Consider the following 22020-nt stretch of genomic DNA (forward strand, 5'->3'; position numbering starts at 1 on the left):
AAAATACACAAAGAAAACAAGCAAAAATATGCCTTGGAGAACTTGTACAAGCTGGGGTGGATTATGTAACCAGGCAGAAGGAACTGGCATTCTAAAGAGTAGATTTACAAACATTTGACATTGTTTTAGCCATTTGAAACTGGTGAAGCTGGCAGCAGCATGAAATTATAAAATATTTGAATAACAGATTTTAAAAATGCTACATCCCACAAAATACTAGAACCTCTGACTGACAGGAGGACTCGAGCTTATTTTTTAAAACCTTCATAAAAAGAGAAGTGATGAGTTTAGAGAATAAACAAACTTTATTTTATAACAGTATTACAGAAAGCAAAATATCATTTAATACAACTTGAAGCTGCAAGAAATCTAATCTGGCATCATAACTATACATGGGGGCAAAGCAAAGGAAAGAATGTTCAATACAGTTAATACGTCCCTATCAGGTCTCTGGCATCAGCTTTACTGGTGTAACTTTCTTACAACTGTCAAAAAAAAACCCCCACCATGGCCCTACTCCTCCATCCCAGCATCCTCACACCTGTGAATCATCACGCTATCTGAAAGAGATAACACCTGCTTGATAAACAAAAGGTCAGTTTTTACATGGAGACAAGGGGGTTTAATACAAAGCCAAGTGTTCTACACAAGTGTTCAAATAATGGAAAGTATGGAAATTTGGACATGTTAAGAAAGAAAGCACTAAGGTTTTTAAGCTGCCTGAATATTTTAGTAGGAGGGAAGAAATCGCTGTCTCTCCCCTCCTGTTTCTGGAATGCTGCCGAAGAGCCCGTGTCTGAGAAGGATCGGCACTGTGGTGCGACAAGGGTCTCTGAACACAGTGCGTTGGTCAGTGAACGTCATCATAGTTCTCCAGTCTGCAGATTCCTGGACTTTCTGCCCCAAAGTAAAAAGTCACAGGACTGGAAAGTCAAAAGGGTTCATTATCAAAAAATAGCCCCAGTGAAATTTTCAAAACCTTAGAAAATTTTCATAATGTAAGAAACACTTTTAAATCTGCATTAACATTTTCTCATACAGTGTATTTACCGCAAACTGAAAACTCTGTAAATATTGACTTCTAAGAACCCAATGGGAAGCATCCGGAAGAAGGAAAGCCACTATCAAAATTAGTCACAGAGTCTCCTTTCCGCACAACAGCACCTGTTCCAGTGAACAGCACCGTACCAGCTGTGGCTGGCTTTGTTCACTATCATTTGATCAAAATGAGTCACAAAAAGCAGGTAGTTGTACACAAAGTAAACAAGAAACAAAAAACAAAACTCTCTAACTGAAAAAAAAAAAAAAAGGAAAGAAAAGAAATAATATTTAGAAGTGGTTATAAAACAAAACAATATATTAAAATGCGAGGGAATGGTATAGACCAGAGCTGTTAAGGTAAGGTTTGGTGTTGGCATTTTAATTCTTCAGGCTTCTGGCCATTGTAACCAGTCGTAGTATAAATTCGCTGGAGCAGTGGTGTGGCATTAAGACTTGGAATGGTCAAAATTCTTCAGGTTCACAAAGTTGAATGTTGTCTATAAAATGAATTTCTAGGAGGAAAATAAAAGAGAGAGAGAAGGTTTAAATATTCCAAAGACAGAAGCTTGGGGAAAAAATGTAAGATTCATTAAATTCCAAATGAACTAATAGACAATTCCTATCTGCCTGGTTCTATAGTAAATAGTACTTTACCAGAAGACAAGCATGAGAATCTAATTCGCTCTTGAGGGCCTTAAAATATCTGGAGGATTGACAAGCACACTGGAAACAAGTGGTAAGTAAGAATTTGACCAAAAATTTAACTATAAAACAGAGGTAATTCATATAGTAAAAATCTAAAAACTAGATTTTTAAAACCAATGTAGGTTTCAAAGCTAGCTTCAAGAAAGAAGGAAAAATAATTTTGACTTCATTGAAATGAATAAAAGGTGCCTCAGGCTGGGAGAACAGAATGAGGAAAGACGTAAGAAAGGGAGACAGTATATGGTATTAGGTTGGTGCAAGAGTAATTGCAGTTTTGCATTGTTGAAATTTGCCATTTGATACTGGGATAGATCCTTAAACGAATGCAGTTATGTTATACATCTTTTTAATGTACACTTCTTGCTTTATGTTTTTTGGTAATGACTTATTACTTGCTGTTTATTTATATTTATTTTAGACTATAGAAATGATGCTAGACAAAAAGCAAACTCAAGCGATTTTTTTTATTCAAGTTCAAAATGGGTCATAAAGCAGCAGAGACAACTCACAATATCAACAATACATTTGGCCCAGGAACTGCTAATGAACATACCCTGCAGTGGTGGTTCAAGAAGTTCTGCAAAGGAGACAAGAGCCTTGAAGATGAGAAGCACAGTGGCCAGCCATCGGAAGTTGACAAGGATCAATGGCGAGGATCATTGAAGCCAATCCTCTTACAACTACATGAGAAGCTGCCCAAGAACTCAACGTTGACCATTCTATGGTTATTTGGCATTTGAAGCAAACTGGAAAGGTGAAAAAGCTCCATAGATGGGTGCCTCATGAGCTGACCAAAAATCAACAAAATCATCATTTTGAAGTCTTAATTGGGTTGGATTGCCACCACCCCAGTGGTGGCAAGTCTTAATTCTGTGCAACTGCAATGAACCATGTCTCCTCGATCCAGTTGTGAGATGAAATGAAAAGTGGACTGTATACCACTACTAGTGAATACCACCTCAGTGGTTGGACAGAGAAGAAGCTGCAAAGCACTTCCCAAAGCCAAACTTGCACTCCCCAAAAAGGTCATGGTCATTGTTTAGTGGTCTGCTGCCAGGCTGATCCACTACAGCTTTTTGAATCCTAGTGAAACCATTACATCTGAGAAATACGCTCAGCAGATTCATGAGATGAACCAAAAAGGCAATGCCTGCAGCCAGCACTGGTCAACAGAATAGGCCCAATTCTTCTCTACGACAATGCCCAACCATACATCGCACAACCAGTGCTTCAAAAGTTGAACAATTTGGGCTACCAAGTTCTGCCTCATCTGCCATATTCTCCTGACTTCTTGCCAACTGACTACCACTTTTTCAAGTATCTTGACAACTTTTTGCAGGGAAAATGCTTCCACAACAAGGATACAGAAAATGATTCCAAGAGTCTGTAGAATCCGAAGGCACGAATTTTTATGCTATAGGAATAAACCATCTTATTTCTCATTGGCAAAAATGTGTTGATTGTAATGGTTCCTATTTTGATTAGTGTGTTTCAGCCTAGTTATAACAATTTAAAATTCAGGGCCTGAAACCACATATTACTTTTGCACCAACATAACAGTCGAGTATACAGATTATGGGGTAGAGGACAGGAATGAATGAGGCGGGGGGCTGGGGAGGGGGGAGATAGGACAATGGAGAAATGGAAGTGATGGAGGCTAAGCATTGGTATGGTGGGTAATGAAAGGCAAGGAAAAAACACGAGCTCTACTTTTTAATAACAGACTGAGAAGTATGAGCTTGATTTACTGGGTTGGCGGCAAAGTTAGTTCGGGTTTTTCCAGAAAGGTTCTTTGTGGCCAACACAATAAAACATAAAAATAATGAATTCACAAATAGCATTTAGACAAAAAATTAAAAAACAGTTAACTGTCCATCTACTGCAATGACTTCAGTATGAGTCAGGGAACCAGGGGTGGCCCAGTTGACATAAGGCATGATAAACCCAGAAGAGGAGGAGCTTGGATCTGACTGGAGATCCAAAAGAGACTAACAGGTGTGGAATCTGGGTCCTCAAAAATAAGAGAATGAGAGGCCTAGAGCCTGGGTGAGGTCACAGGATTAGGGATGTAGGTCAGCAAGTTGGCACCAATGGACACATGAGACCAACAGATGGAACTAGTCTCACGTGAGTATGTCTTGAGGAAGCCAACTATCAAAGGTAGGTAGGTGGGTAGGAGTGGACTAAAATAAAAGTGGACAGGGAGGCAGACAAAAGGTGAGGATGGTGCATCGTCTCTATAAGAGAAAGGAGTTTAAGAAGGCAATTATTTCACTTTCTATTTCAGCTTGGTTGAAATTTTTGGCAAATGGTAGGTGATTAGAGAGGGCAGTGGAGAGCAGTAATTAATGTCCTTTCCAAGAGGCATTGGTCCAAAGTCAATTAGATTGCACATTCTTTTGATTAGATAAAATTGCCTTGTTTTAATGAAAAAATTCCCCACCAATTAGATTTATCACAGATATTGGTATAGCCTCTTGATTATTCAGGACAGATATCCTAATCGAATTTACTGTTTCCCACCTTGCTGTCTGCTCTAGGCTATTTCTTTACTCAATAGGACTTCTACTTGATTCTAGGCAGGAGGAAAAAAAAATCAATGGAGAAAACAGTCTTCTTTTTTTTAGGTTAGTAATCATGAACAGAAATGTGGGGGGTGGTAAAGGGGTCAGCTAAAACTATCAATCAAACTTATTGGAGCGTAATGTGACCTTTAGTTGTGCTGTTTGTCTATTCCTATTTTCTTTCTTTTCTTTTTTTTGAGAGCTTGTAACTCTGTTTTGCTTAGTGAACATGTATCACTTGTTGAACACAACTTCCACTCTGCCTAGCTTATATTACAGAAAATGAACCCCTGACTTGACACTACTTGGAAATCTTCATAAAGAATGAGAAGTAGTATTATACTTTCCACTTCCTTCACACATTTACAGGACACTTTATTTCACTGAATCTGTTTTCACCAAAGATTAAATTTTTAATTTGTAAAAGAAAGCTAAAATTAAGTCTGCTTCAGTCATTAGCAGACAAATAAGAATCTAGGAATATGGAGAAACTGCATCAAAGAGATCTTGGTTTCAAAGAGCTTCAGCATTTCTTGAAATATATGTAGATAAAATTAGTTACCCATGTAAATCCAAATGTCATGTACTTTCATTTGTCCACAATCAAACCATTAGAAAGCAAAATAAATCCATTTTTTTCTGGTTAATAAGTATTACAAATGACAGCCTTAATGCACTCTTAGGATTCCCAACAACTTTCAGAATCAAAGAAAATTATTTTTCTTGTAATTTTAATGTTCACTATATTTTTTCTCATTCTTTAAAAAACTATAAATTGAGTAACTCTGAGTTAATTAGATATTCAATGTGTCAGAACATCCCAGTTCCTTCCTGTTCTGGAAGAACAGGAAGTAATTTATAGTATGAAAGATTCTATTTACACCTTCACCTATCTTTTCAATAATTTTATTTATTTACTCATTTTTGCTGTGTCTTTGTTGCTGCTCGGGCTTCTCGTTGCAGTGGCTCCTCTTATCGCGGAGCGTGGGCTCCTGGGCTCTAGAGCACAGGCTCAGTGGCTATAGTGCACAGGGGCTTAGCTGCTCCATAGCATGTGGGATCTTCCCAGATTAGGGATCAAATCTGTGTCTCCTGCATTGGCAGGTGACTTCTTTACCACTGAGCCAATCAGGGAAGCCCTCGTTTATCTTTTTTTATTGTGTTTTGCATTTAAACACACAGAGAAATATATTCCTAAGTACTAAACATCCAGCTTTTGAGCTGGGAAGGAGAAAAAGTGGGGATCACCAACGCCATTAATACACAAGCATCTGACATTAAAATTTTTCTGTCTTTTTAGCACGGGGGAAGAAAAACCAAAACCTTATTATTTGGCCATTTTAAACAAACTACATTTTAGGTCTAAATAATTTATTACATAGCCCAATCAATCGGAAACTAGGCATGGTTCTTCATGAAAATCTGTACAAGTTTTAAAAGCTTTCTTAAGTTTCGATTCTATCTCACAGACACAGAATTCTGGTTGTCAATGCAAACTGACACACATTAATTACAGCATTAATTCAACTTGCTTTCCCTTTTTGACAGTGTCATAAAATTCACCTTGAGTTTGGATATGGTCCTAACAGTTAAGTATGAGCTATACTTTATGTATTTGAATTTTGGTCAAGTACAGACAAAAAACCAAACTGCTATTTTCTTGCTTCAGTTTCCCACCCCTGGACTATACAATGTCAGTGAACATGTCTAACTAAGTCACATTCCCTAGCCTGTGTCCCCCTCTAGCAGTCAGTGAGAGAATAGATCAATGCAGCCTTTTCATCTGATTACAGGTCTAATTCTGCATCTCAATTTTTCAAGCATACATACACACTGGTTGCCTACTTTACCTTAAGCCTTCATGCAGGGTCTAGAGAATTCTTAAATTTATCTTTCTCAGTGTGCCTGATGAGTGTGGGCAATCAGTCAAGCACGGTGCTACAAAATTATCTGAAAAGCACAAACTTAAAGAGTTTCCAGAGATGGGGGTTCACATGGCCTCAGTCCTGAGCATCTTCTACTCCAGAAATGGATTCAGCACATAGCAAATATACACTTTAAAAGGATCATCCTAAATGACGAGTGGTAAAGCACTTATCCAGAGGGGAGTCTCAAGAAAAAGGCAAAACTGTGGCTTTTATCTAACACAAAATAATGCAAGAAAATATAAAACCTTTCAGGATAATGATGATTCAATTATTATACCACAGGGCAGTAATATAGCTGAGATTTTAAAAACATGAGTAAATTATTTCTGTAAGGTACATATGCAACTATTTCAATAAAAATGAGGTGCATGTACTTAAGTGTGAAACAGTTTTAAATATGATAGTCTATGAATTTCAGTTACTTCTAAAGTTTCATTTTTGTCTTCTTTGGCTCTCAATTTGCATTTTTAAATTTTAAAACAATTTTCATTGTAAGACTATAAAACCATAGAGCCAAAAAACACAAGTATGATAAATAATCTATTTGGTTAGACCAGGAAATAGTCACTTCTTACAATGCTTGTATTACCACTATAATTTAGACCCACCAGTTCTCAAAGTGTGGTCTGTAGACCTTGGGGGTCACCATGATTCTTTCAGAGGGTTATAAAGTCAAAGCTATTTCATAATCTAAGACACTATTTGCCCCTTTCACGGTGTGAACATTTTCACTGATGGCGCAGAAACAATGGTGAGTAAACCTGCCGACATCTTAACACAGATCAAGGGAGTGACACCAAACTGTACCCAAAGTCACTGCATTCTTTACCACCAAGCACTCACAGTGAAATAAAAAGCAAGCCAGTCAGTTTCTCTCAAGGATGTCCTTGGTGAAATGGGAAAAAAATATCATTTTTTCTTACATCTCCACCCCAGAGTACATCTTTTTAATATTCTGTGTGATGAAATGGGAAGTACACATAATACATTCCCTCTGCATACAAACGTGCAGCGGATGTCGAGAAGGAAACTGAATTCATATGAATGCATGAATTGTGAGCAGAAACCACTCTGGCATTGGATTTCTGGCACGCATTTTCTTGAAAATGAGATAAGCCTGTCACTTTACGGAAAACAGTTGACAGAACTTGATACCAATGATAAAATTCAAGTTTTCATGTGAAAATGGTAATTTTGGAAAACTGTACTTTGGGGCCCTTGAGCTTCATAGCTTCTCTATATTTAAAGACTCTTCTAATGAGATCAGCGGCAACCACAGACCCTTCTACTGTCTTAATCATTTTGCCTTTTCCAGGATGACATATAGTTAGAATCATACAGTACATGGTACCTTCTCAGACAGGCTTCTTTCACTAGGTGATTATTTTTAACTTAATATTTTGAAAACTATTTGATTTGTAAATGGCAAATTTTAATTAATAAAATTCACATAAAACACTCTTTGGACTACTTCAATAATTTTTGTGTGCTCCTGAGATCTTTGCTTGAGAACTACATCTATGGAGTCCGCTTCCTGACCTACTGCTGTTTCCTCCTCTCACAGTTATTTGTGTGACTGCTGAACAGAAAAGGAGAAATGAAATCTAGTGTCTTTTCCTTTCCAGTCAAATGGCGCAAAATATCTCTTCCACAAATTATTCCGCAAAATACCTCTTCCACAAATAATTTGCATCTTTTGGTTTGCCTGAATACATTAATGCTGTGTGGAGGCCACTTTTCTCATGAGGCTTGCATGAGGGTTTTCTTCAAAGCTAACAGTAATCTTTCTGTTAGAGCCTTTGTGCACATTCCAGTCACTCTCCCTAAAGAATTAACTACACGTGGCAATTCTGGAATATCCTGTCAAATGAAAGCAACATCAATTCTACCTCATTTTTAAACATAATTATCCTTAAAATCTATAAAAGTTTTACTTGTTCACTTAGCTACATATTGTAGCTGCAGCCTCAAAGACATTCTGTCCAAAATACATTTTTCTAAAATGAGGTGTGCTTCGATTACTGAATCGGCCAAAAGTTCATTCAGGTTTTCGTATGACATCCTACAGAAAACCTTGAACAAATTTTTTGGTCGATGCAATCCACTGATGGAAGTCTATATTTGAAAGATTCCCACTGTGAATCCCTCAGAGCAAAGCAATATGAAGTGTGGAGTTAAACTGACTGAAGATCAGCTCTGGCTTTGCCAGGTGCCGACGGTATGACTGGGTGAAGGACTACCTCTTTAGGCCTCAGTGTCGTCATCTACATCCAAGTGACTGTAAGAACTAACTGAAATAATACACAGTAAAGTCCTTCAATAAAGCTCAGCACAGAGTAGGCCCTCAGTAAATGTGAGCAATAATATTACTATGGGTTTTCACATATACCTTATTCCTGGTTTTACTTCCAAACTCAATTCAATTCTACTCTTAAAGACAAATGTCCAGTTCTGTTTTTCCATTAATAATTGCCTGAACCAATATAATGATTTCTGTACAGAGTACTTCATTCAGTCAAACGTTCATTCAATCTAATCCTGCACACCACTGATAAAGGATGGTGCTAAAAATGTTCTTCTTCTTTGCAAATGACTGACAGAGCAAAGTCTAAACTAAGATACTCACATGGAGTACCCTTGTCATTTGCCTTTGACAATCTGTCCAGCCTCCACTAGGAACTCAACCCCCAGCCACAATGCAGGATCTGCTTCTCCTGACGTCTGGCCCATGGTTTTCCTTTGTGCCCTTTCCTCTCTGCCCCATATGTGTGCCGATCCTCCCCATACTCAGCACATAGGAAGTTTCCTATTGCCCTCATGGGGAGGTCTTCCCTGACCTGCCAGTCAGAACCAGTTTCTCCTGTCAACTTTCACAGCCCTTTCTCAAGGCTTCTCTTAAAACACTTTAAAAAAAAAAAAAAAAAAAAACCATGTATGTTATTTGTACACTTGTTCCTATGCACTTACTTTTCTCACAACTATCATAGTCCCTTGAATCTGGTATGTCCCCAATATACACTAATGAATCCATGAATGAAGTAACAGGGATGAACCCACAAGGCAAAGCTGAAAGGCAAGAGCTTGGGAGGGAAAACACAAACAGAATGGTATTATATCTCCAGGAACAGAGCATTACTGGCCTGTCCTCACCATCGGTTTCATCCGCTGATCTAAGTGGGAAAATTTCAGGCTCATTTTCCTGCTCTCTTTTGTTGAATAACTACTTCTGAGATACCCCAGGAGGACTCTTAGTTCTTTACAAAACTAGTTTTCCTGAATCTCTGAAGCTTTGACAAAGATTTCTAGGAGTAGTTAGTATTTGGCCCGAAAGCGAGAGGCAGGTCTTTTGGTTCACTCTGCTGACTTCAAATCTTGTAAGAACTTGATTTGAAAGCATTCCACAAAATCTTAAAGCCTCTTTTAAATAACAAGTGGACTATGGTAAGGTTACATTCAATATTGCCAATCTTAGGTTCACAAGTGGGGATGAGAAAAATTTCTCTAATCAAATCAAACAAAATAAAAGTTGTACTTAGAAAAAAACAGTAACAAAACTCTTTTATCGTTTAGAAAAACAGTTTTGAAATATATATGACTAAAATTCACTTAGTATTTGTTTTGTATTTTCCTTAAATAGAAATATTAATGGCAATCAAAAGAATTCATCTTTAGACTCAACTCCCTCATTTATTAACATTCTTTTTTCTTACCTTTTCAGCATTTAGTCTGTTATTTTACATTTACAGGACAGCTCAATTGGGAATAGCCACATTTCAAATGCTCAAGAGCCACATGTGCCCTACTGGACAGAACAAGACCAGATTCTCACTTTGCTCTAATGCTAACTAAAGTATTTTGATGTATGACAGTAAAATAAATGTAGGGCCAACATGTCCTGGGAATATAATCCTCAAGAACACAGGAATATCTTAAGAACATACAGAAACTTATTAATTTATCCCCCCAGCAAAATTTCCTCCTCATCCACCCACAAAATTACATTAAAATTTAAAATTTCTATTTAAAAACTAGTATCTGGGATGTCTAACATTAGATAAGTTCTTGAAACAAATGAAACTATACTCAGCTCTACACATGATGGTATTTTATGATTCTTGCCTAGAACTGACCTATGACAAATTACTTCAATTGCTAGGGCTGTGGGGGGAAAGATGCTCTATGTGAAGTTTTAAATTAAATATTCTTTTAATTTCCATCCTCTACAATACACCCCTGTACTCGGGTATAATAAAGTCACCACCTCCATATTCCTCAAAGGCCGGGTGGTGGTGGGGGTAACATATAAGTAGGGAGACAGGTACCAGGACCCCAAAATGAAGAGATGGGAAGGAGACTTGGAGGGCTTGTTCTTCCCCTGAAGTGGCAGCACCTACTGAGCCACTGTGGTCTTGAGAGAAAGCAGGCTCTGATGTTTTTAGAATCACTGGGTATCTTCCCATTTTAAGCATCAATAATTCAAGTTCTATAACATGCTAAACATTCAAGTTTGTTTGGGCTGAAAAACAAACCAAAACTCTGGATATGGTCTGTGTGTCTCCAATTTGTTAATTTTGTCTTGTCCTCGCCCTCTCTTTTTAGCCTCATTTAAAATTCTCAATTATAATGAAAAACTGGAGAAAACATGCAGCATTTGTGACTAAGGGATTAATATTCTTAACAATTCTGTAAGAGATCAAAGATGATAAACAATTGAATAGAAGGGAATGCCTATCCACTCCAGTATTCTAGCCTGGAGAATTCCATGGATAGAGGAGCCTGGTAGGCTACAGTTCATGGGGTCCTAAAAGGTTGGACAAAGGACACAAAATGGCAATTCAAAGAAATGCAAATTGTGTTCATGTGCACATATGTAAACATATATATGTGTGAATACGTGTATTCCCTAGTAATGAACAATAGTGATTTAAAAATACTCTAGCCTCACAGTTTAAAAAAGGGACGGGACAAATGCTCTTTTCTCACCAGGTTGTCAAAGAGTTTTTAAATGTCATACAATCTTTAGTGTTGGTGAGTGTGCAGGGAAACTGGGAGACTCAAGCCGCTAGTGGATGTCTAACTCTGCAGAACCTCTAAGGAAGACAGGTGGGAAATATGTCAAGAAGAAACTTGGTGTTGGGTGGCACACCAACTCTAATTTCTAAAAATTTGTCCTAGAGAAACAATGAAATTTATGGCCTCAAAATGTACATACAACTACAATCTTTGCAGCTGTGCATTAACTCGTGAAAACTGAGAAATTAGTCTAAGAGCCATTAATAAGGGTCAAGGAAGCCGTCCTGTGTCCACTCGATGGCTGTTGGAAATTGATCAGATAATGATGGGCAAAGTTACCTACAATGTACTGTGAAGACACTGTGTACCATGGAGAAAAATGCCAGATAGATAGAATAGATAGAATAGATAGATAGAATCAACAGGATCGACCTAAATGAACAGAGACGTGAAAACACACGTGCGAGTGCCTCTGGGTGTGTTCACACACGTATACACTGTGGAAAGGGATTATCTATCTCTAGGAGCAGAGTGATTTTATGGGCCACTTACATTTTCTACCATCTTTCCCTTTCAAAAAATTATGATTGCCTCTCCTTTTTTATTACCAGAAAAAACAGTTTCATTTGCAGAAACAACCGTCAATGATGATTCTGTCCTAGAGCAAACCCTGGGGAATCAGACTCCCAGGTGCTAATGTATGCACAACGGCAGAGGCATCCACGCCGCCTCTGTGGGGCAGTTCAAATATACTGGAAGTAACTCATTGGTAGCACCTGCCAGATTCACAAACGTTAAATGGAACATTCTACAGCATTCCCCAGTGAAAACTGGCAGTGCCTGAAACTCACTAAATCCAAACTGACTTTTCACTTCTGTGTAGAAGTCTTCACTTTAGGTTTAACTTGCACTGAAAACTAAACTGTAATAAAACGCTAATTTGGGGGTACAAGACTAGTATAACTTGGTAAACAGAATAAAATAAGAATGCAGTAAATACAATGGGAACTGATATGCCTGAAACATCCCTGGCTCCTGAACTGAAAAGAGTCACCTGGAAGCTAATAGGCTGGTGCTTCTCTTTCAAGGACAGCCAGACACTCACATGGAAATGAGTAGCTTGTGATCCATGGAAGCTCTGCTCAAGCCAACACTGTCTCTCTCTCTTGTCAAGGTAGTTAGACACTTGATGCTAATTTCTTGTTTGGCTTTTCAAGTTCATTTTGAAATCGTGAACATCACCCTGACTCTGAAATGCTGGTTGGAACACAACATCATCTTGCTTAGAAACTGGGGTTCATGCTAGCCAGAGAGCAACACCACTAACTCAAGATTTGTTATTTACTGTGGGTCGGTCGGGGCCTGGAACTCAGGGGCCATTGGACAGGCTCAAAGGAAGGAGGCCTGTGCCAGGTTTTCAGTGAGCACTGCACTAGCTTTGGTGGCTCTGTCAGACCGACACACTCCGGCTTCTCAGATGAAGGCAGGCAAGGTGGATGGAAAAGCAAAAGGCCCAATTACTGAGCTTTCCCACTTCCGGAAGTCACTCTGTGTAAATCCTGTTTCCTCAACCTGTTATCGGCTCCCTCTCCACTATGTGAAGTAGTTCTGACAAAGCCCTCAGGCTGACTCTGGACCACCAATTCCAAAGGAACATGTATCTGGTTTCTTTAATGCCATATTTACGCTCTCCTTCTTGGAGTTAGCTTCTCTCGCAGCTTTTGTGGCACCCTTTCCTCCCTGTTTCTATCTTCTTGCCGTCTGACTCCTCCTCCTAGAGCTCCTCTGGTCCCCAGACCCCAACTCTGGGGGTCTACCTGGTCCTGGGTAGTGACACTCAAACCAAAGGCTTCATCAGTGGACAACACGTTCAGATGTGTCCACCTCCTATTTTGAAGCCTGCAGTGGTCTCTCTCTCTCTGAAAGCTCTTGGCTACTTTTGGGACCTCTCCATGGAGATATTTCACATGCATCTCAAACTCAGCATCTCTGGGGTTGAGAATTCTAAATTTTTATTTGACTTTTTAAGAACAAAAGGGTTCATGGCTGGCTTTCAACGTTACAAAAGGTTCTTACAATGTGCCTTATTAACAAATTCTCTGTAACTTTTATTGTCTCCCCCAGTTTACAGACGGCAGAACTGAGACACAGTGAAATAAAATAAGCTGCCCACATCACACAGCTATGAAATGGATTTTAATCCTGCAAAACTGCTGTTACACTTTCTCTTGACACTCAGACTACCTGGCAAATTTCCAATTAAGCATATCCTATGTGTGTATGTGTAGGTCGGAGCCTTATATATTCACTTCCAAGCTTCCACTGTAATTCCCATGACAGTTGGCCTCTCCTACAGTACCAGACAATGACAATAGCAACATACGCTTTTGCTTTAAGATAACTACACTGAGAGAACTGGGCATATTACACATGACAAATGAAAAATAAAACTCGTGTGTTCTATGATTAAAATTACAGGTACCACCAACCACCCCTTTGCCCAAGAGAGAAACCTGGGCATTATCTGGGATTCTCTCCAGCTCCTGCATCCTCCCAACTCACTAACTTCCATATCCTCATGCAAACAGTCAACAAGTCACAAACTTTATCTCCTTACTGTTTCTCAAATACAAAGGAATACCCCATAGCTTTTCAGGATAAACTTCAGCCTCTTCTGATTGGCTACTACAACTATTTATAATCAGGCCTCTGCCTCTCTGCCCCGCTCATCTCCCATGACTCTCCTACAAGTGCCCTGCAAGGCTGCTGCACAGCATTTTGCACAATTCCTGGAGTGCTGGGTTCGCAGAATCAGATCATGCTGGCTCGTGGATGGCCCCCTTCCATTCCTTTCTTCATTGGGCCAATTCTGATTCACCATGACATTCAAGAGAAGCCATCTCTGATGCCCCATCCTGATTCTGAGATCTTGTCTCTGTTCCCACCAAATCCAGTCCAGAACCTATCAGAAAACTTGAGACTCTCCTCTGCTGTGAGTGCAGACCTTGTTTGATTTGAAATCTCCATGGTAAAACAGCAGTTAACACTAATGAGCCTTCCAGCATATCTGTGTAGTGAACAACGACAGAGAGAACAAAATGAGTGAGTAGGTGAGAGACGGCTCCATCATTTCATCCTTCGGCCATCCACTGCTGTCAGCAAAAAGGAGGCGTCATTCGCTTTTTCACCCTACATCAATGATTACTCAAGGAGTCCGAGAGGCTCATTTGAAGTCTGAGTTCACAGAGCTGATGGTGCCAGCTGAAGCAGGATTGGGAGCTATCCCTCCTGGGGCTCATTCTTTCTGAGTCCACACAGATCACCCCACCAAGCCTGGGTTCTTCTCCCTCCTCATTAGGACCAGTGTCGGATACCATTCTACCGGAGACAAGGTCAGTAGCATTGTGTATCCATCCAAAACCTCATAAATACGCAGTTAGGATAAGATGGTAAGGGACAGTAGTCCTTAAGAGGACATAAAAACAATGCAAAGATTTAGGGAAGCGCTCCTCTAACGTATTTTCTTGTTCACGGAGCTGCATTTAGCTCCTCGGCCGCAAACGTCCGGCTAGGGGAGGCAGACTGGGAGTTTTGTCAGCAAGTTGTTCTTTGACCATCTTTCCATCCTCCACACCCCATTTTCAATGCTTGATCAACAGGTCAGACTACTCCAAAGGAAGAGGTCAGGTTAAACCAGGAGGAGAGCTTTTCACACCTGAAAAGGGAGACGGGGCCAATATATCACAAACAATACTTTCTTCTTCTTCTCTGATGTTGAAATACTGTCTTGGTCCTGCTCTTTGTCTCCACTGACCTGCTGCCTCTGTGGGATTCTGGCAGGGCAGCCAGAGGGTAGCTGAAGCAGTGGAAACACATTCTTCCCAGCCCTGACAGTCATCAGCAAAGGAAATTGTTCAGGTGTGTGTGTGGCCAGTTGGGAATGGAGATGCTAAAATGACTTTGAGACACACTGAGGTAGCTCTCATTTGTCCTTCAGATTTCAACTCAAAACTGAGCTTCTCAAGTAATTGCCTAATCTGGTAACAGTTCAAACCCTCTACTTTTTTCCCTCATATTTTTTCCTTCAGAGCATCTGTGAGATATGCAATTACACCTTATTTGTTAATATTGACACCTCCCCTCCTGGAGTGGATTCTTCCAAAGGAAGGGGACCACGACTGTTGTTTACCAATTGACAATCTGAACTCTACTGCCTAAGCTATCCTAGCACCTTTTGGCACTTGTTAAATATCTTTTCGATGACTGAATGAATCTTCCTAAATTTGTCTAGCTTACCCACCTTATATGTGAATTATACTTTAACCGTCTAAATCTATTTAACAAGGATGCTTATAAAAGATTATCTCTGAGACTGGCATACTTCAAAGGCTATGTGTGTTCACTGCACAAGTGAATACAAGATGCCAAGAATAAACCAGAACAGCCAAGACATTCTTAAAGAAAAAGAACTAGGGCGGGGGGGTGTTATCCTACCAGACATAAATTCTAATTTTAAAGCTATATGGCATTGCAGTAGGGGTAGGCACAGACTGATGGAAATGAGTGTGCTCAGAAACACACCCATGCTTGTAAGAAACTTGCTCTCTGACCTGCAGACTACATGGGGTAAGGGTCGGCTCTTCAGTAGAGGGCTGGAACACTGGCTACAAACAAATCACTGTTTTCTAATCACACAGAAAAAATTTCAGATAGATTAAGGATTGATTCATGAAAGGAAACATTGAAATTTCTGAATTGAAAATATCTTTAACACCTCAGGGTATGGAAAAAGCATACACCATAAAGGAAAGTTTGATGGCTCAACTACATTAATGTATTAAATGCTACGTACAGTATATTAACATACTGACCTCTATTAATAACAAAAGATAAACCACAAACCTGAAGATTCTTGAACACATAAAACTGACAGAAGATTAGTATTCAGAATCTATCAAGAAGCAGTAAAACCAAGAAAGTTATAAGGCATTAAGTTACATGTCACTATATGTCGTAAGTTGTATACGTCATTTCATATCTATCTATCACACTGGCAGAAATGAGTTAAGTCAGAAGGGAGGCTGTGTTCTGGTAGGACCCCTCACTTCCCACAATGGGAGAGCACTTGGCCTTGCCACGATGAGGAAGACGCGGTCTGTGACACGCCCTTCCAGTGGGGACCTCTCTCTCAATTGATCAATGTATGGATCACTTTAATAAGAAAAATGCAATCTTAGTTATATGTGCTGTATAATAAAACCTGCTTTTCAAAATCCTCATACATACACAATTAGGAACACTTACCCCTTTTTAAAGAATTCTTTAACGCAGCTTTTAACGGCAATATGTATTTTTGTCATCACATGGAAGCAGAACAATGTATAACCACTCCCTACTGCTGGCCACTTAGATTGCTTCAAATTTCTTGCTAGCATGTATAAAAATGTGATTGTCCTGAAGATAAGTGTTTGGATACATCTCTGCTTATTTAAGAAACTCCTCACGGTAGTTCAAGTGCTAAGCAGGTTTAATATAAGGTTTTGTCAAATTGTCCTCCAGGAAATATTACTAATTTATACACCAGCGTAAATAGTTTCCCTCCCACAACCTCCACTCCAGTACTCTTGCCTGAAAAATCCCATGGGTGGAGGAGCCTGGTAGGCTGCAGTCCATGGGGTCGCTAAGAGTCGGCACGACTGAGCGACTTCACTTTCCCACGACCTCCCTAACTCTCACTGATATAAACTTGGCCACATTTACAAGTGAATCTTTCATGTGTACTGATTTAGGTAATAATGAGGCTAAACACTTTTTGCTTAAGTTTCTACATGGTTTACTTGCTTAATCCTCTTTTTTTTAATTTTTTTACTTTATTTTACTTTACAATACTGTATTGGTTTTGCCATACATTGGCATGAATCCGCCGCGGGTGTACTTGAGTTCCCAATCCTGAATCCCCTCCCACCTCCCACCCCATATCATCTCTCTGGATCATCCCCGTGCACCAGCCCCAAACATCCTGTATCCAACACAGACTGGCGATTTGTTTTTTACATGATAGTATACATGTTTCAATGCCATTCTCCCAAATCATCCCACCCTCTCCCTCTCCCTCTGAGTCCAAAAGTCCGTTCCATACATCTGTGTCTCTTTTGCTGTCTCGCATATAGGGTTATCATTACCATCTTTCTAAATTCCATATATATGTGTTAGTGTACTGTATTGGTATTTTTCTTTCTGGCTTACTTCACTCTGTATAATTGGCTCCAGTTTCATCCATCTCATTAGAACTGATTCAAATGTATTCTTTTCAATGGCTGAGTAATACTCCATTGTGTATACATACCACAGCTTTCTTATCCATTCATCTGCTGATGGACATCTAGGTTGTTTCCATGTCCTGGCTATTATAAACAGTGCTGCGATGAACATTGGGGTACATGTGTCTCTTTCAATTCTGGTTTCCTCAGTGTGTATGCCCAGCAGTGGGATTGCTGGGTCATAAGGCAGTTCTATTTGCAATTTTTTTAAGGAATCTCCACACTGTTCTCCATAGTGGCTGTACTAGTTTGCATTCCCACCGACAGTGTAAGAGGGTTCCCTTTTCTCCACACCCTCTCCAGCATTTATTGCTTGTAGACTTTTGGATCGCAGCCATTCTGACTGGTGTGAACTGGCACCTCCTTGTGGTCTTGATTTGCATTTCTCTGATGATGAGTGAAGTGAAAGTCGCTCAGTTGTGTCTAGCTCTTTGCAACCCCATGGATTATACAATCCATGGAATTCTCCAGGCCAGAATACTGGAGTGGATAGCCGTTCCCTTCTCCAGGGGATCTTCCCAACCCAGGGATTGAACCCAGGTCTCCCACATTGCAGGCGGATTCACTACCAGCTGAGCCACAAGGGAAGGCCTTTTTTTTTTTTTTTCCGCTTAAGTGTTTACATTTTTTGATGACACATAAATGACAATATATTCCTTTCTCTGCCAAGCATACTGACTTTATCACTTACCCTTTAATTTTGTTTTTGTTGGTTTGGCTTAAATTGTAAATATTTCTATAGTCAAAGCAAGCTTTCCCTTTATGGTTCCTTCTCTGATACACAATTATTCTTAATGTCCACATTTAAAAGACTTAACTCATCTTGCCCTTGGGCCCCTACAATAAAAGTCCCTCATCTAAACAATGGCAATAGCATCTTTCTCAGAGGGTCACTGTGAACACTCAGATAACTTATACTAATGTGTTTTACAAAATAGGACAGAAACATATATATGTTGACTATCAGCAGCTCTCGACACATGGCAGTTATCAACACCACATGATGCCCATTGATCCCCAGAGTTTATAATTAACTGAATGCAGGTCACCTGAGCAGGTGAACTTGGGGACGATTAAGACTGAAAGATTGGACGGGCTGTAGGAGAAAGGTACCGTGATGCAGACATGCCTTTCAGATTACTCCGCAGGTTCAGGGACACAGCACAGATGACGGGGCTCTTACCTTACTCTTCCCCCTCCTCCAACTCGGTTTCTTTGTGCACCACCACCCTCGTGACCGACATGTCGGGGTGCTGCTCCCTGGCTTCCCTGATGGCCTGGGCCAGCGCCTGTGGGGTCAGGAGAGAGCATGGTGAGCAGAGAAAGACGTTCTTTTTCAGGGCGGCAATGCACGAGCACACCCATCACCTGCGTTCCAGCCTCCAGCAAAAAGCAACGCTTTCATTGCTTTATCTGAGGAAGCAAGAAGATCTGAAATGGCCTCCTTGTTCATTTCAGAGAGTCCCTCTCATTTCCCCAGATTTCCCATTTCTCCCATCCATTTCCAGATAACAATTCATGGAGGAGAAACACTCTGGCCCTGAATTCCACCCAGCCTGACACTGATACATGATACATTGAGACATGGAGAAAACAGATCTTCTCTGACCTCAGAATTTTCATCCATTACCCGACACTGACGCTGAGATTGTAAAGATCATGTTAAGGCCTGCTGCATGGACTTAAGGAATGACCTAAAGCCTCCGGCATGCTGTCTGCCCTCCACACTTTAGTGATACTTGTAGTTATCTAGTTGCCTCACCCACCCACCCACCCAACCCCCAGCACAGGACCAGGCTCAGCTCATCTTTTCCCTCTTAAGCTCTCAGTAACTGCTTGAGGAATGTTGCGGGAAAAATATCTATCAACTTCCAGGACACAGAACGGTGAAAACTGCAAGCAACAATGACGACAATCAGTTAAAAGCTAAAGAGGAGAGAGACTAATCTTTAGATAATAAAACACGGCTCCCTCTTTTCCATGGAAACAGCGAAGGTGCAAAGGTTAACGGGCTCGCTCAGGGCCACCCTCCTGGGGGGCTGCAGGGCCGGAGAAGGACCTGAGCCGCCACTCCTTTGGTTCATGGGCCTTTTTCTAGACCTGGCTATGAGAGAGCAGACAAGGTTTCTCTGTGCTAGATCAGAAAGTAAACTGTATATATAGATTATATACAAAGGGGAAAGATCCTATTTTTCAGAGGGAAAGAAGTCTTAGGGAGAAAGTAAAAGAAAACCCACACAGAACAGTACTCTTCTAGCACAGAACTAGAAAACAAAAAAGAAGTCCTACTAGGAGAGAGAGCGTTGTATCTCATCAGGAAAACAGGCCTTTGAAAACAGCAGCAGAATTTCTTCTGACTCTGTCACCTGCCTTCAAGGACAACTGCATTTCTTGTTTGCAACACTGTTTCTGTCAGCTGGAAGGTTACAGAACAAAACCCTGAGCCTCGTTCCACAAAGAAAGATAAAGCTAACAAAAAAGATTATTTTTTACGCCGCAAGTTTTTTACTCAGCTTGGAAGGCACTTGAAGGTGCTTCAGTTCCTACTGGGGAACAAATTCTGGGGACTAACCTGTGTCGGGACAAGAGAGAACTTAGGGGATCAGGCTTCCATTTGAGCCGCAGCACAACTGCTTGTCACATGGGGAGAGAAGGCAGCCGGGAGGGTGGGAGTGGAGTGGGGACCTGGTCTCGGAGCAGGACAGAAAGTGCTGCCACATACCGACTGCAGCATGAATGGGGAAGGAGACCCAGTACAGCAGGGGGCCTCTAAGTCTGTGTGCCTGTGCAGAGGGAATGGGGAGACTCAACAATCAACACTTGATCTACTCCCAGCTGGTCTGTGGAATCCCATCTGAGAAAGCCCAACTCTGATGGGGGCCAACGTGGCTACAACCAACTTCTCAGACACTTTGAATTTATGTTCATTACAAAGGTCTGCCGGGGCTTCCCTGGTGGCTCAGATGGTAAAGAATCTGCCTGCAATGCAGGAAACCCAAGTTTGATCCCTGGGTCGGGAAGATCCCCTGGAGAAGGAAATGGCAACCCACTCCAGTATTCTTGCCAGGAGAATTCCATGGACAGAGAAGCCTGTAGGGCCTCAGTCCATGGGGTTGCAAAGAATCAGATGCAACTGAGCAACCAACACTTTCACTTTCTTTCACAAAAGTCTGCCTACATTAAACCAGTGCACTTGTTAAAGAGGAAATATACATGATACCCAAGAGAAAGTGGAATACATGAAACACGCTTTAATTAGCTGAAAAGTAGGGAAAATGGAAAACTGCTATTATCATCTTCAAATGCATTTGAAATTAGTCTTCCTTTAGTTCCTTTCCTTCCATAGCAAGCATCAGTACATATAACAAAATACTGTAAAATGTTAATGTATTATAGCAACAATCAAGACTGCGAGAAAGCTATCACATCACATTGCCAAGTTGAGAAGTTATTTTATTAGAGAGAGAACACTCTGGCATCTTGTTTCTCCCTCCCTGGTTCAGAGCTGGGAGCCATCAGGTGTAGAACTTGCAAAGTGAGTTTCTATAGAAGCATGCCTCTTTCATTTGCCAACACACACCAAAAAAAGATTCCTTTTTTTCCTATCTTGCTCAGATGAAGGATTTCCTTCCACTATTAAAATTCTTCTGATGTAGGCAAGGAACTGAAAAAGGTGCCAATGACAAGAAAGTCACTGCATGATCAACCTCAGTTTTGCCAGGGAAGTGATTTTCCTCCTTTACTTTTAAATAGTTTCATAGTCTCATTCACAGGCTTTAAGGGGAAAGCAAATAGACCATGAGCTTTGGATAACAAGCACAGCAGAAGCCACAATTACATTTACTCAAAAAAATTTTAAGCTTTTAACTTTTTCATTAAAAGTTATGAAAAGGGTAATTTCTCTTCATTTGGATACCTGACCTCATTTTTATTTTTTTTTAAACTGGAGTATATAGTTAGTTTCAGATGTACATAAAGTGATATATATCCATTTTTTTTCAGATTCTTTTCCAATTGCTTATTACAAGACACAGTATAGTTCCCTGTGCTATACAGTAGATCCTTGTTGTTTACCTGTTTATATAGAGTAGTGTGTGTGTCAATCCCAACCTAATTTATCCTCCCCCCTCCCTCCTCTGTTTCAAAATGGGCTAAAACAGAACATCATACACACAAGTTGTGTGTCCTCAGAGCAACAGCTAAAGCTATGATGCATCATCATGACTCTTTTTTAATGGAAGAGTTAGGAATGTGTATTATTTTGGAACTGACATTTCAGGCTGTGTTTTTAATACTGCTGTTCAGAAGCAGTATCATCTAGATTTTAGTTTTCAGGTTAGAACAGGACAAAGAAACACACATAAAATAAAACCTGAGAGTAATCCAGCAAGAGAAAAAGTGGCATTTTAAAGTCTGAAAGGCCTAGTGCAGTGGAGAGAGAGCATGGAA

General features: G+C 40.2%; 1 protein-coding gene across 50 annotated transcripts in view; it reads right to left on the minus strand.

Annotated features, from left to right (window-relative positions):
• Nucleotides 1-286: 286 nt before the first annotated feature.
• Nucleotides 287-22020, minus strand: part of EPB41L2 (erythrocyte membrane protein band 4.1 like 2) — a 211637-nt gene continuing 189903 nt past the window's right edge. For all 50 annotated transcript variants that reach the window (XM_027972468.2, XM_042253474.1, XM_060419639.1 and 47 more), the window contains 2 exons: nucleotides 18755-18860; nucleotides 287-1553 (listed from right to left, as the gene is read on the minus strand). In XM_027972468.2, the coding sequence (XP_027828269.1) occupies nucleotides 18756-18860 (105 nt within the window). In that variant the 3' untranslated portion in view covers nucleotides 287-1553; nucleotide 18755. The remainder of the gene's footprint in view (nucleotides 1554-18754; nucleotides 18861-22020) is intronic.

Source organism: Ovis aries, chromosome 8 (assembly GCF_016772045.2).
Source record: "Ovis aries strain OAR_USU_Benz2616 breed Rambouillet chromosome 8, ARS-UI_Ramb_v3.0, whole genome shotgun sequence".
Taxonomy (NCBI): domain Eukaryota; kingdom Metazoa; phylum Chordata; class Mammalia; order Artiodactyla; family Bovidae; genus Ovis; species Ovis aries.